Source organism: Strigops habroptila, chromosome 1 (assembly GCF_004027225.2).
Source record: "Strigops habroptila isolate Jane chromosome 1, bStrHab1.2.pri, whole genome shotgun sequence".
In the NCBI taxonomy this organism is placed as follows: Eukaryota; Metazoa; Chordata; class Aves; order Psittaciformes; family Psittacidae; genus Strigops; species Strigops habroptila.
In genome coordinates, this window is record NC_044277.2 from 39,281,571 (window position 1) to 39,297,312 (window position 15,742).

The following is a 15,742-nucleotide window of genomic DNA, read 5'->3' on the forward strand; positions in this document are numbered from 1 at the left end:
TCATCTCATACAAATAAGGGTAGTTCCATTTCTGGACTTGAATCAAGAGTAATGATTCCATGTGGGTCTTCTCTGACCCAGGACTGCAGAAGACACTAATGTGACACTCTTAAAAAGGGTTTCTTTGCCTTAAGGCTAATGTTAGCCTTTCATCATACAGACCAGTAAACTCAAGATACTTGGTGAGTTTCATTTTGGCAAGTTTTATTCAGTGAGTTTATTACTTGCAGGAAATCTTCGTACACGCTGGGGAAAGGAGCCAGGTCTCCCACCTTCCAGGCTCCAACCCTGATCATAAGGTATGCCTCAGTGTTAAATGTTATTAATTTCCAAGTATTACTACAAAGCACATTCTATTTAGACCTTTTTGAAAATTAAATGAATGGTTTGTCAGTTTGTTTTGGTTTTGGATTTTTTTTTTTCCCACACTTCCTTGTTTTAAGTGAGCCACTGTAAACAATAAAATCCACAAAAAGAAAGCAGCAGCCAACCCCATATTTCGTCAGTGTCACTGTTTGGCTATCATTAGGTTCCTGAATTTACTGTGTTAATACAGTAACACAGTAACTCCCACTAAATCTTTCTAATCCAGCAGTTAATTTCTCTTTGAATAGCTCTTGAGGGTGCAGCAGCCTATAGTCGAGAGCCTAGACTCTGATCCAAAACTGTGTACCTGAAAGAAAAGACCTTTTGACCCCTTTGAAGAATAGAATTTGCAGGGGAAGCAAGAAAAGTATTTATTTAAACATCACTGCACCTTTCAAACCCCTGCTCTTCTTGACCGTAGGGAGCCATTTGTTCCAAGACAAGCAAGCTAGTAAAGCAACCTGCTCCCTTGCCAGTATGTATCACCCAGCATGCTCTCCATCCTTTCTCCTTGGAAGTGTTTGTGCACATGAAAGTCTTGAAATTTCTTTGGAATTACTGGATCAAGTGGCAGATTTCTGAAGCCACCTAAAGCAGCTTACATTACGAACTGCTGTTTCATACACATTCATTTATTATACAGTATATTAAATTTGGTGTATCATAAACAAGTGTTTGCTTAATTCATCAGGTGACAATAACACTCAGAAAGCTGTGTTCCCATACTTCTACAGGAGTATAACAGCCACACAAACATACCAATCTGCAAAGGAGGCATATTAATCCATGCCAAGAAAACACCTGCAGTCGTATTTTTTCTGGTGGTATGTTTTGAGGTTGCTGAAGGTTGAAGAACAACATGCTCCATCCCTGGCAGTGTTCAAGGCCAGGCTGGACAGAGCCTTGGGTGACATAATATAGTGCAAGGCATCCCTGCCCATGGCAGGGGGGTTGGAACTAGATGATCTTAAGGTCCTTTCCAACCCTAACCATTCTATGATTCTATGAGCCGATCACTACCACAGTGGTGCACTGGTGGCAATACTGCACCAACCGAGACTCCCCAGTTCCCATCTGTAAACTGATCCATCAATTGGAGAGCCAAGGAGTGATCAGCAGGACCCGCTCACCCTTTAATAGCCCCATATGGCCAGTAAGAGAGTGGAGTCTAACAGTAGACTATCGTGGCCTGAATGAAGTCACACCACCATTGAGTGCTGCCGTACCAGACATGCTAGAACTTCAATATGAACTGGAGTCAAAGCCAGCCAAGTGGTATGCCACAATTGATACTGCCAATGCGTTTTTGTCAATCCCTTTGGCAGCAGAATGCAGGCCACAGTTCGTTTTTATTTGGAGGGGCGTCCAGTACACTTGGAACCGACTGCCCCAGGGGTGGAAACACAGCCCTACCATCTGCCGTGGACCAATCCAGACTGCACTGGAACAGAGGGAAGCTCCGGAGCACCTGCAGTACATTGATGATATCATGGTGCGGGGCGATACAGCCGCAGCAGAACTCAAGACTTCGTACTCTTGACTATAGCTACAACACATTTCGCAAGCCCAAGTCTCATTCACTCCCTGGAAAGGGCACACCCTGGAAGGGCCACATTTGCCCTGGTGAAACCCCTTCCGTGCAGCAAGGCTTCACATGGCCAGGTAATCTCTTCATGCCCAAAACATACCCTGGGGTGCAGATCTCCTTGCACGGAGCGACAAGCACACAAAGCATAGCGACTTCTTCACACGGGCTTCCCTAAATTCTATACTTCCCGTAGTCCGGTACTGCCAAACCGGTTCCTCCAAACTTCCTCCGAGGCTACAGTCGTGCCCGCTGCTCGCTCAGTGCCACTTTTCCATCCGCCGCACACGTTTCCCTGCGCCCCCCGCCGCACAGCGAGGCTCGTTCCTGCACCAGCCCAACACCCATCTAGATCAACCACACGAAACTCGCCTGCCCCCAGCGATCACCTCTCCAACAGGAGCTATTTCTTCCCTCGTGAAAATCAAAAGCACGTTATAAATAGTGCTATGTTTAAACAGAAAGTGGAAGGAGCTGCCCCGAGAAGCCCCGCCCAAGAAGCTGCTCCGTCCTTGCGCCTTTCGCCCGGCCCTTGCCTCAGCGAGGAGCCGAGGGGGCTGAGCGCCCCGACCACCGCGCAGACCGCAGCTCCCCTTCCCGGCGCCGGGCAGAGCACGGGCAGCGGAGCGCCTGCTCCCAACTCACATTCCCGTCGCCGGGAGCGCGTCGCCCTTCTCCTCCGCCCCGCCCCGGGGCTTCCGGTCAGCCCCGCGCCGGGGCGGGCGGGCGGCATAAAGGCTGGGCAGCCCCCCCCCCATCTGGAACCACGGTGCTGCCTGTTTCCTGCTCCTGCAGTCTCGCACCCGTGCTGGGGCTGCCAGCGCTGCGCTGCACGGCACTGCGTCGCGCCAGGCAGGCGGGGTGCCCTTTCTGTCCTTCAGCCCCCCAGGCAGAGGTACCCGCGGCCGTCCCGGTGCTGGGGAGGTGGGGAACGGGGGTCCCGGGCCTGAGAGCGGGTCACCGCTGCTCCGAGCTGCCCGTGCGGTTTAGGGTTTGGTGGTGTCAATGCGGTTAGCGGAGGAGGTGTGCCGAACGAGAGTAAGGCTGTCCAGCGTCTTGCGGGTGGTGAGGGTGGTACTATGGCATCCTGGCCACCGGACCACTATGGTTCTGGGGAGACCCAACTCTGCAGATGCAGTGAGTAAATTCACGCTTGCCAGCCTCCACTCAGGTTTGCGTGACTGCGTGAACAACCTTTAATCCCTTTGGCTAGCAGAAGTGTTGTGTGGTTCAGGTGCCAGCCTTAATGCTGCCCTTGTGTTTCCTGAGCACTTGAGAGTATGCAAGAGCCTCTCGGCTGTAAGTATTAGCACACGTGCTAGGAAGTCTGTCCTGGCAAAGTTATCTGTGCTTGAAAAGAAATCTGTTTGATAAGCTGTTGTAAATCCTCAGATGCTTCACTACAATATAAAAGCCCTGTGCACTTATGTCTGTGTGGGTGTAGCATATTAAAAAACATCAGAAGGGATCTGACATCTTATGTGTGCTGAAGGTACCCTTTGTTAATTCACCTGTAAACAGATCCCTGCTTGCTCTAGTTGAGGTGCCAAAATCAGCCAAGTGTCTTGGCTAATGTAATTGTCTATGGATATGCTCGGTTACAGTAGCTGTGTAATTAGCAGTGCTAATGCAGTGAGGATGGAAGGCTCTTGGCCCAGTCAAAGCTGGGTTAGGCAAGAGATGTGTCAGTGGGAGTTAAACATCTCGTTGAAGGATGCAGAGTGGGAGATCTGACAAAGTCCCCTGTGGTCTGTATGCCTGAACCAACTCTATTCCTCTAAAAGAAAGTCAGTACTTCTCTAAGATTTAATGAGCCTCTGCCCTATGCAAGCCTAATACATTATTATTATGCTTGATAAATTACTGACACAACTTCTAAACTGGGCGTAGGTCAAATTGTGTGTTATACTTTGAAGGCAATTGCCTCCCTTGGTTTTCCATAGGGATTAACTGTAACATTCTTATCTATTCCAGAGATACCAATCTCCTTTCAGAGTGTGTTAAGTTAGTGTAATCTAGTTAAATTCAGCAACTCTTTATTTGTTGCTTCTGATTTAGGTCTGGCAGAGAACTCTGTTTCCAAAAACTTGCAGGTTTCTTGATGCATGTGAAATTTAATAACCCTTTTCCTGTACAACTCTGGTTTTGTTTATATCTGTAGCAGTGCTATGAGAGCCTACTACAGGAAATGTCAGTATTAGCTCTAGAAAAATAGTCCTGTGCTGTTTTGATATTTCTTCCATTTCTTACTGGTGTTACTGCCTCTGCACACCTTTTGTCCCTTTTAATAAAGGGAACAAAGAATAGAAAAAAAACGCTTACCCTGTGGCTCCTCTTCTTCAGAAAGAACTTGTATCCCTAGCCACCAAGGTTTTGGTGAATGCTTTTCTGTTATTGGAATGTTTTTGTGATGTCCTAATGTTTTTGACAGAAAAATCTGAAATAACTTGCTCTGTTCCAGCAGTTGCCTATCCCTTTTCGGGACTGGCCTTGCTTCCCATGTATAAAACCAGAGACTCATGATAACGCGCATATGTCCGTCCACATGCTGAATTTCATGAACTTTGCTCAGAGTAGCAGAAATCTAAGTAACTTATCTCTTTGGCACTTGTCAGACATGATTACCTATACACATAGATAGCAATGTTAACTAAGAGATGTGATGAAACTAGGAATGCAGTGCTAAAGGTTGAAGTGTAAGTCCCAGTGTGCTCTACCTTTAGCTGAAAAGGAAGATATTAATCCACAGTTAGTCAACGATTAAAACCTGCTTTAACGATAGCATTCATATACTGAGAAATAAATAGCATTCTTTCAAGGACTTAAATGCCTGCTTGGTATAAATGTTACTGTGATGAGTACAGACTGTGAAGTTAACACACACCTGAGATGGTATGATTCAAGCCCATGACGTTTGCTTAATGCAGGGAGGTGAAGAGAAGAAACTCAACAGCTTTGCAGTGTGTCCCTAAACAAAACACTGTTCAGTTTAAAAGTGGGATCCCCTCAATAATAGTAGTACTGGTAGCTTGTAAGCAAATAGTGACAGCCAGGTGTGGTTTGGAGGTTTTTAAGCATATTATGTTCTGAAGCTCCCTATGCTGGCAGTTTATCAGCAGGGTTGAGACTGTGACTTGGTCTGCATATGATTTCTTAATTACAAGGAGTGCCTACAAAGCAAAAATGCCATGGTCCTAAAAGGAGAATTTTTCCTGACCTGAATTACTAGCTTGTGAGCTCTGACATTTCTTGATCAAGCCGTAGTGTTTGATTTGTAATTGACATGAATTTCTTGCTTAAGATGTTCAAGGCGCAGCTATCGCTATTTTGAGTCCACATCCTGTCAGAGCAGAGATGGAAACCCATGACGTGAGGAGTGGGGAATTTCTGAAGCAGATGAAGACAGGCGTTTCCTGCCTCTGCCAAATATTAAATCAACCATGTGCTGTGTTCTGGAGGACAGTAGGAGCAACCTGGAGGTGATACAGGAAGGACAAATGGTCAGATGTGCAGGTGTAAACCTATATAGTTTTTTGAAACAACACTCAGAAGCAGACTACAGGAAATATGTAGAATGGATCTGAAAATGCATTTTGAAATACCGATGTTTGCTTTTTTTTTTTTTTTTTATGGCTTAACCTGTCTGAAAACCACTTTCTTTTATCAGGTATCTGAAGAAATAGTCTCAAGATGAACTTCTTCCTGGAAACACTCAAAGTCATTGGACTACTTGTCTATTACTTGCTGGAGTCACTACTGTTCTCAATTGTGCCTAAACGGAAGAAGAGTGTTAGTGGTGAAATAGTATTAATCACAGGAGCAGGAAGTGGCATTGGGAGACTCCTATCCTTAAAGTTTGCCAGCCTCGGAGCCACAGTGGTTCTCTGGGACATTAATCAAGAGGGGCTTAAGGAGACAAGTAAACTGGTCAAAGAAAATGGAGCAGTGAGAGTACACTGTTATGTCTGTGACTGTAGCAGCAGGCAGGATGTCTACAGAGTAGCCGATCAGGTAAGTATCATATTTGTGGCTTTGACACTATTCTAAGATGAGTGCATGCGTGTATGTATGGTAAGTTTTAGTGACCTCAAAGCAAGAGATCAAAGTTAATTGATTCAGAATGTACTTCACATGCTACCTATTTCAATAATACTGTTTTTTAGAGTTGACTTGTGTACCTTTGCTCCTTTAAAAATGAAAAGAGCTGGTTCTCTTTTTCAGTAGCTCATTTCAACTGGGCAGCTTCTCATTCATTCAATTACTGAGCAAGAGCTTACTGGTGAAGTGCAGAAAATCGATTTATTGAAGCTAAAGCAGTGTTTCAAGTGCTGGCAGGCTTTTACCAAAAGTAAACCCTAAAGACCATTTTGTAAAAAGGATTAACTGCTTTGGCAATTTTCAGATAATTCCATGGCCATGAATAGATGTTTGCAGACTCACTTTATCAGTTTTAATAAGTGCATCTCAAAGCCTTAAATACTTCTTGCTTTCCTTTCTGAAGAGCTTTGTAAATATAGCACGTGGTTAGATATTTTGGGCAGACTAGTAGGACTGCCAGAAGCTAAAATTGCTTAACAGTTTCCATTATAATAACCTGTATTCATTTGCTTAAGACGTTGCTAAACTTAAGTGTTGGACTGGGAAGTTTCCACAGTGAGTGTTTGCCTGAGGACAAATTCTTGAAAAAACAGTAAAGATTCAGCTGTCTTCAGGAACATCTGTTGGCTGCAATAGTGTTCCTCTTTTGGTGCTGCTTAAGAAGCTTTAGCCTTCTGCATTTTTCTATCTGTGCAAAAATGACTAGAACAAACTTCTTGATAAGGGAAGCTTGTGCATGACTTGAAGCTGGTTAGAGGGTGGTACTGTTGTTTTTGTAATCCTGGTAATGCTGATCACCTTTCATGGTGCATCTTCATTACACCTGCTGAGTTGCACATCTGCTGTCCCTGTGGCACAGTTGTGCATGTCTCACCGCAGGCCTGCAGCTGTGCTTCCCACTCAGCTGGGAGCAGGGGAGGAGGAGGGTATATTCCAGTGTGAGGGATGCTGGAATGAAGAAAGTGGAAACTAACCTTCAGTTTTCAGCACTCAAGGGCCACTCTAGCCAAATATAAAAAGAAGAGGGTGTAGCTATGTACGTGACACAGGTAAGGGATAATAAAACCAGAGGCAGACAGGAGCAAAGAAGTGGTAAGAGGGTCTTGGTGCACGATTCCTCACTTATAATCTTCTGTCAGCTGTTCACTAACAGCTAATCCACTAATAATCCTCCTGCTGAGCCACACAGAAAAAAAGACTCTACTACTGTTATTTCAGAAATGTCATGTTCGACTGACAACTGATGCAGAATCATACTGACAACTTTCCTATGTTGTTAGCTGACAACAAGACTCTAGTATTAGTGCTTGGTGCCACTGTTCATTTAATGCAGGGCAGTAGACTTTGGATCGTAGTGTTCAGTGTCAGGCTTTGCAAGATGAGGCAGCGTGGTTCCAGGTTTTGTTTCCCCCGCACCCTGATGATTCAGCTTCACACAATGACTTGGAGTTTTGCAAGACTATAGTGAACTAAATTCATGCAGGCAGGGCAGGATATGGTTGAAAACTTTGTGCCTAATAAAACAGTCTCAAAGCCAATAGAGAATGTATGTGTACCTTAAATACCTGCTTCTGGTACTTCATCAGCCACACAGAGACCTGGAAAGAGTCATTCCACTAGGAAGAAGACCAAAAAGCCCTGCACATGTGGTGTCCTTGTTCCTTTCCTGTACCACCAGAATGAATGACAGCTTTTGGCTGTCAAGAAATTTATTTCTAATATCCCTGTTCCAGAAGTACCCAACCCCAAAAGGAATGTGGCCTTCTCTGACCCACCCCTCCCTCCCTTAACTTCAGCTAAACTTCAAAGAATTTAGAGCTTTGAAAGAGGGAGTAACTCTGGGTGTTTTGATCCTCCTACTTTTGAAGAAACAGTAGTCTTTTCCTCATTATGTTGCAAAATGGCATCTGTGTTCACATTTACTTCCAGGATCTCCTGCATATTATCTTTTTTGCTTATCCATTGTTTTTTCTTGCTGCTTAGTCAAGATGACAGCTTGCAGCCAGTTTTCCTGTTTTCTGAGAATCCTTTCCTGTGCAGAGGAACAACAGTAGAAGCACATTTCCTTGTGGTATTTTGTGCTGCCTATAAAACACCCAGTGCTTTCTTCCACCTCTTGTAGGCAGTTATGGAGGGGTTTGTGGTTCTTACAAAGCTGTTTTGGGATGCTCTTTGGGAATTGCGGTAATTGCTCGCTACTAAACTTCAATATAGAAGCATAAATATAAATGCAGAAACAAACAGGAAATAGTGTTTATACCTGAAAAAGATGTTTGACAAGATCAGCTGGAACATACTTTCCTGTGCTGCACAAATGGGGAGGTTTAGAGTTTTGGAAAGCTCACCTCTCCTAGCAGCTAGGGAAGAGGCTCAGTAAAGGTCTCCTGTACTTTGCCTGAAAGCAGAGTGAGGAAGCCTGGGCTGACTGTCTCAACTGTCATCAAAAGACTCAAGTGCTGTGCAAGCTGGCTTCAACCTTCAAGGTGTATGGCAGCACTTTTTCTGTGCTCAAGTTGCTCTGTGGAAAACACAAGAGGATTTGAATATAACGCAAGGAACCTCGCAAGTGAAGGTTTAGATATTGCAGCCCTCATGTATATTTGATGTACCTAATCCTGGTGAACTCACATGAGGATCTGTGTACTGTGCCTTACCACATGGCGCAACAATGGCCCTACAAACAGAATTGCCCATTGGTTTTAAGATGGTTTACTGTAGCAAAATACTTGTTGTGTTAGTTAAACTCTCTGCAGCAGAAACTTGTCTGGAATAGTCACAGCAAGAATCGGAGCTGCTGAAAGCAGAAGCCTGTGTGGAGCTGTTGGGCTTCATACCTCCAAACAAAGTCCAGTTGTAAGCTCAGCTCTAAAAAGACATCGGGTGGGAACATGCAAGAACCTGAGGCATTTGGATCTGTAACAAGCATAAGAAGTTCAACTCAGTTGATACGTGCTATGTTTTTATTTCTTATGTTTTCATATGTAAAACTTAGAAGGCATCTTTTGTATTTATTTCATGATATCTCGAGGCTTTTTGTTTTAGGTTAAAAAAGAAGTTGGCGATGTCAGCATCGTAGTCAACAATGCTGGTATTGTAACTGGGAAGAGATTTATCGATTCTCCAGATTCACTTGTGGAAAAAACCATGGAAGTGAACATAATGGCACACTTCTGGGTAATACCTGTACTTTGTATATACATACTAAAATATTGGTTTAACGTGTTTTCAGTATTAATTTTGCCTTTTGGAATTGAAGGAAATATGCAAGGATATACAGATCCTTGTAACTTCAATCAGAAATGATATGAGGAATTACTTTCTATGTCTGGAAGTCTGTAAAATAAGAGTGGAAGAATGGATCCTTTGGGAACTTCTGCGATAGGTAGATGGAAGCAAAAATGCTTCATATTTAGAAATGCTCCTAAGAATTGAAGTTTACCATCTGCTGAATTCTGAAGTTAGTCATATGTTATAATCTCAAAATTAATTGACATGAAGGAGGCTCAGCCTAAAAGTTGCTGCTCTGCTAACAGAGAAATGTTCAGTTCTGTTAGTGTTCTAGTTGCTTTGTGGTTATAATAGTTTCAGTAAGAAATACCACGTGTTCAGGCAATGCTCTTAAGTGGGGCTTTTGTCCAAAATGAGTAACTTAATGTGCTTTTTCTTCCAGGGAAGGCAGGTCATCTATATGGTGTTCCTATCATAAATAATTGCAAAGGAGATATTAGAACATGCTTCAGTTTCTGCATAAATTTAATCCCAAACATTCATTTAATAGAAGGAAGAAGTGAAATTCAAGTTTTTGCCATTTCACAAATTCACAGTGAACACTTAATTCCATTTGAAACATTGCAGTGCTGAGCTTTAGGCTGAAATTTAGCAACTAGCTGAAGCTGTATGTTTAGCTTTCAGCAAGTTACCATCTGTCTATGGTGTTGAGGAGAAAGTGGTACTGGTGGGGCCTGGAAAGTCCCAGCTTGGTAGCTGAAGGTTAGAGTTCAAACAACAAACTCGTTCCCCCTTATTTAAACTGTAGGGAGAATTTCTTTATAAACAACACCTTCAAAATATTATAGCACATATCTTACTTAGTAACATGTTTCATTGCAACCCTGACTTCTGTTGCAGACTTACAAAGCCTTCCTCCCAGCAATGATAGCCTCTAACCATGGACACTTGGTTAGTATTGCAAGTTCAGCGGGACTGACTGGAGTCAATCTTCTTTCAGGTGCTGTATTAAAGCTATTGTTCATCTAGACAATTAGTTTGATTTAAACTCTGCTATCAGCACTCACAAAAATAAATCCTAATTTTGAGTTTCTGGGTCTTTGTATATAGGTAAAGCAAATGGTCAGACTTTCAAACTAGCTGACCTTAAGTAGGCCATTCCTTTCAAAAGAGTTTTCCAGGTACTCAGCAGGGCTGTGAAATAGGGTTTTCTGCCAAGGAGCCATGTAGAGCTTTGGCAACTGAGAACTTCAGTGGTGCTAAAGTTAACCTGCAGGTATTTGGAAGAGGCCATTTGGTGGTTTGGTTTTGGCAAGCATGTTCCCAAACTAAGCAGAGCCCTGCACAGGTTTCCTTGATTCAAAGAACTACTAAAATCCAGGTGTGGTGCAGAGGTGTGATATCTCATTTTGCATTCTCTGTCTCAGCTATTCATTCAAGACAGCCCACACAATGATGGAAAGAAAGTGGTGAGATTAGGGCAAACTCAGAAGGCATTTTGAAAAATGTATGCAAAGGGGAAGGAAAACAAAATAAGGTGACATAGCAGTAAAACAAATGTAGCTTCAAGGCACGGATAATGAAGACAAATTGAGTTTCAAGTTGAACCCACATTAGAGAGTCTTGAAAGCTTGAGTTTGCTGCATAAGAAGCTAGCGCATGAATTCAAAGATAAGGTCTGGTATGAAAAGATCATTTCATTTGCTATTGTTCAGTAGAGAGTGGAAAGGTGATTTGCTGGGTTGTGATGAGAAACCCTTTGTTTGCCAGTCAGTCTAGAACAACAGTTAACTTAGGAGGGGGAAAGTAAAGGAGTGAATCACATCAAAGGCAAATTTCATTTGTAACCTAATCCTGAAAACAGTTCCTACTCTGTTGTGTTTTATTATTGGACAGCAATTCCCTGCAGGTCCTGTGTATATATAATTTCTGTAGTATAGTGCTGCTGTTGATACTGTTAAAAAAAACAAACACCAATCTGTGGCAAGATAGTTTACTTGCTAGAACATAGTTTTCTTCCTGTGCTCTGTCGTGCTACCACTCCTGTGTATGTGTTCAGTGGTAGGACTCACAGAACCTGCTTGGTAAAGTTTAATTAGTAGATGAAAATGTTTAACTGCAATGTTTTATTCATTTTACAGATTACTGTGCAAGTAAATTTGCAGCTATTGGTTTTGCGGAGTCAGTTAATCTAGAGATGAGACGACTGGGAAGGACTGGTGTTAAAACCACAATTGTGTGTCCTTACTTCATAAACACAGGGATGTTTGATGGCTGTAGCCCTAAGTGAGTAAACTCTTGTGAGGTTTTTTAGTGCAACTTGCATGCTTAGCATATTGCATACTCCTATCTCTTTATGAAATTAATGAGCTAGGCTTTTCTCTGCTTGTGTTATTTTTAGGGCCTCAGGTGGGTGTTAACAGTGCTTATCCAGTGAGTGGGCAACCCAAATGGCAAAGCCCTTGGTACTTTGATATCCATGTAAGCTGAAACATGAAACTTAGTTGGTGTCCTTTCCTCTGCAGAAGCCAAATGCTCCAGCTGTCCTTTCTGTTTTCTAAACCCCCATTCGCCTCCTGAAAACAGTGGCATAGCTTTGCTAGTATGCTTGTATAATAATAGAGTTTAAGGAGCTGAATAAAAGCCTATTGTGTCTTAATATGAGGACTGCTGGTGTTATGAGAGATCATACAAAGGGAAAGTAACAATGGCCGCTGTCCTGGGTTCAGCTGTAGCAGTCATTTTTCTCCTTCTTAGTAGCTGGTGCAGTGCTGTGTTTTTGACTTTAGTCTGGGAACTGTGCTGATAACACCGATGTTTTTAGTTGTTGCTAAGTAATGTTTATTCCAACCAAGGACTTTCTCAGTCTCATGCTTTGCCAGGGAGGAGGGGAAGCCGGGAGGAAGCAGAGACAGGACACCTGACCCAAACTAGCCAAAGGGGTATTCCATACCACAGCACGTCATGCCCAGTATATAAGCTGGGGGGAGTTACCCGGAAGGCCCAGATCACTGCTCGGGTCGGGCTGGGTATCGGACGGCGGGTGGTGAGCAATTGTATCCTCTCCCCTTGTTATTTCCCTTATCATTATTATCATTGGTGGTAGCAGCAGTGGTTTTGTATTATACTCTAGTTGTGGGACTGCTCTTATCTCAACCTGTGGGAGTTACATTCTTTTGATTCTCCTCCCCATCCCTGCGGGAGCGGGGGCAGGAAGAAGGCGGGGAGTGAGCGAGCGGCTGCGTGGTTCCGAGTTACCAGCTGGGCTTAAACCACGACAGCCACTCACTCTCTAACATAATGAAGGTTCTATTGTTCATAGGACTTGTGGTATTTATTTCTTCTTTTAGTTGACCAACTGCAAAATGGAGACTTCTTTTGAGTAAAATGTGAATTCAAAGCAATTTGTTACAGTAAGAAATGCGTTCTCTTCCAGGTGGCCACATCTGCTTCCCAATCTGGAGCCCGAGTATGTGGCTGAGAAGATAATCACTGCTGTTCGACGGGACCAAGAAGTATTGCTGCTACCACGTGTTCTTTATTTCTTTTTTGCTTTGAAAAAGTAAGTTATGCCTCTCCTTTTCCTCTCTCTCTTTCCTGCCCAGGGATGTTTTAGCTATATACTTGACTAAAAGTGCGAACTAGGCTTCCACTTGGGCAGAACTTAATGAAAATGCACACCAACATTTCTGGAGTTCTCTTTTTATTTTTTTTCATCTCTAGGGGTTCAGTCTACCCTTGGACCACAGAACAGTGACAGAAATGTCTTAACTGTGACCTGCTGACTCCATTTGCTGTAGTTTTATTGTGGGCTGTAGAGATTGGGCCTGCTCCTCAGTAACTGCATATCTGGTGTCTTGCTCTAGCATTAGAGCACTTCTGACTGTTGCAAGCCAGACTGGGAAATTGATCTGCCTAATAACTCAGGCTGCCAAGGGAGTGTAATGGATATTTTGAGAGGACCACTGGTAGTATGTTCTAGAGAGTATAGTGTCTTTGCTACTGTTTGCCAGGAAAACCAATTCTGTGATAAAACTGGACAACTCTGCTAATGTCTGTTTTGGTTTGGTTTTGTGTTCTTTCTCCTCTTTAACTCCCCTACCTTACAGCATCCTACCAGTGAAAGCTTCTGTTCTCCTTATGGAGTATTTTGGAACCCTCCATGTCATGGATGGCTTCAAAGGTCGAGCGAAGAAGGACTGAAAAAGCACAAAATTCAGAGACCAGCAACTCTAAAGTGGACCTTGCTAAAGGTGGTGGTGGGAAAGGACTGTTTCTCTAGCAGCTGTGAACTGAAGGATCCTCACCTCTCATTAGTAACAGGTTTTAAGAAGATTGTTTTTTAATTGGTTCTTAATCAATAGCTTTCACTCAAACTATTTGTTTTTAATTCAGTGTACTGGGTTTTTTTTTTTCACCTCATTGTGGAAAGACGTTAACTGAAATTAGTCCTTTCAGTTCTGTCTGTAATGCCTTAAACATCATCCTGCATCACAAACTAATATTTGGCCCTTCTGGGGGAGAAGGGACTGAGAAACCACATTTATTTGGCAGGGAGCCAGGAAAGCCTCTCATGGACCTGACTTCTCACTATCATTCACTGAACCGTGAGGAGGGGCTGTACTGCTGGTGTCATTACCATTCCCTGGGTAAGCTGAGGAATTCAAGAGCTTCCTGGAACAAAATACTTGAATCTATACAAATGGAAGTTTTATGAAATGAAAAATGTGCTGTGTTGGTGCAAAACCAGTGAAATATATCAATTTTTGGAGGTGGTGATCTTGGGACTCACAGAGGGATTGCTGTGAAACCGTAACAAGAAGATGACACATGAAATGGCAGAGCATCTCAGTTGTGACAGCATCATGTCTGACAGCATGAAGCACATCATGCAGCTCCCACACAAGAGCTTTACCATTGCTTGAAACTTCAAATAGTCTCTAAAAAAAATGACTGGGTTCCAAATTTGACTGGAGTGGCTGCATTGGTTTGACAATTGCCGATACAGTGATTCAAAGACAGTGCAGAACATGATATTTTGTTGCCTGTTATGTTTCTTTTCCATGTGAGTTCATATTCCTGTGGTAGCAGAAATTTTACTATCCTGTAATGCTTCAAAGCACAAAGAATGTAATTTTTCTTGACACTTAACTTGATCCTCTGAGCAAGAGTGGGAAGGAAAACAACAACAGAAAAGTAGCAGCTGAGATACAGGCTCTATTACGTAAATAAATTTATGAATTTGGAAATTGATCTGAAGAGCACTAGGCAGCGGCTTGGAAGCTGGTCTTCATAGTGGTCTGATCTTATTTTACGAAGGAACCAAGCAGATTCCTCTTTTCTGGTAACTTTGCTAGGGGCACTTGATGCTCTGAAGACACCTGTGTGGACTGTGTGCCTCACTAAGCAGCTATCCAAAACCCTAAGCCTTCTAAAATAAATCTTTTAAGAAAATAATAGCTTCTCTGACTGAGTTTTTCTTTGCTGTGACAGTCAGGTTTGGATCCACAGCTACCAGGTAGTCTAGAGGAATGCAGAACTACTGTGTCTTTGGTGAGACTTATGAGGATCACTTCAAGAGGCGGGGGAGCATTACAGGTAGTGGCTTTCGTCCCCTCACTGTATAACACACTTTCCTGTAGTCCCCGGTGTCTCCATCTTAACAGTTCTTTTTTCTGCTGCCAAAGCCACCAAGCTCACAGCCTGATGGTGTGAAGATAGCATATACCTGAGGAAAACATAGCTTTGTCTGGGACAGAGGGGTGGAATAAACCTTCATACCTTCTCTTGCCCTCAGCGATATTCACAGTAGAAATAAGAATGTTCTCATACTTGGAACACACATGTACAAGAAAAAGGTATGACAAAGGCATGGGCTATGTGCCAAGGTGCCTTCTGGTGTTGGGTCTGCTGGGTAGTTACTGCTTGATCAAAACAAACCTTGATTATTGGTACAGCTCTGTTGAGAGATGTCATCCTTATCCAAGGTGGTGAATAACTCATCTACCTAAGGAGATGTGGTTCTGCAGGACTTGTATTGGGAGAGTCTCCCAGCCTCTCTGCCCAGGAGGGAAGAACTACAGAAAAGACGCAGGAGAAGCAGAGCCCTAAGAGAGGCTCTGGCATATTCTGATTCTCCATCCTCTTTGTGCCTTGAGGTCTAGTGACAGCGTCCCGGCCTCTGGCACGGGAAGAAGAATCAACAGAGCCAGAACATGAGCAGCAGCTACAGCACTGTTGGCCAATACCTCAGCAATAGCAAAAAGAGGCTTTGCCTGTTGGCACTATAAACTTCATGCCATGAATGTGCCTGTGAAACCTAGGTGATGGCACAGTCACCCTGGGGAGGAATCTGCATCACCTATAGTAAGTATATCACTGTAAAAGCAGCTTGCTTGGACATTAATGCAGAAAGAGATGTGGTAGCTGAGGAATCTGTTAGGCATGCAGTCCTCAGTGATTACT

At 43.3% G+C, this 15,742-nt stretch overlaps 1 protein-coding gene across 1 annotated transcript; it reads left to right on the forward strand.

Moving 5' to 3' along the window:
* The first annotated feature begins 2,630 nt into the window (after nt 1-2,630).
* LOC115607236 (epidermal retinol dehydrogenase 2-like) lies at nt 2,631-14,734 on the forward strand. The gene is made up of 7 exons (XM_030484315.1): nt 2,631-2,846; nt 5,619-5,962; nt 9,092-9,223; nt 10,178-10,277; nt 11,419-11,563; nt 12,714-12,839; nt 13,387-14,734. Exons 2-7 carry the CDS (start codon nt 5,642-5,644, stop codon nt 13,478-13,480), a joined length of 918 nt encoding a protein of 305 aa, XP_030340175.1. The 5' UTR covers nt 2,631-2,846; nt 5,619-5,641; the 3' UTR covers nt 13,481-14,734.
* Nucleotides 14,735-15,742: the final 1,008 nt, after the last annotated feature.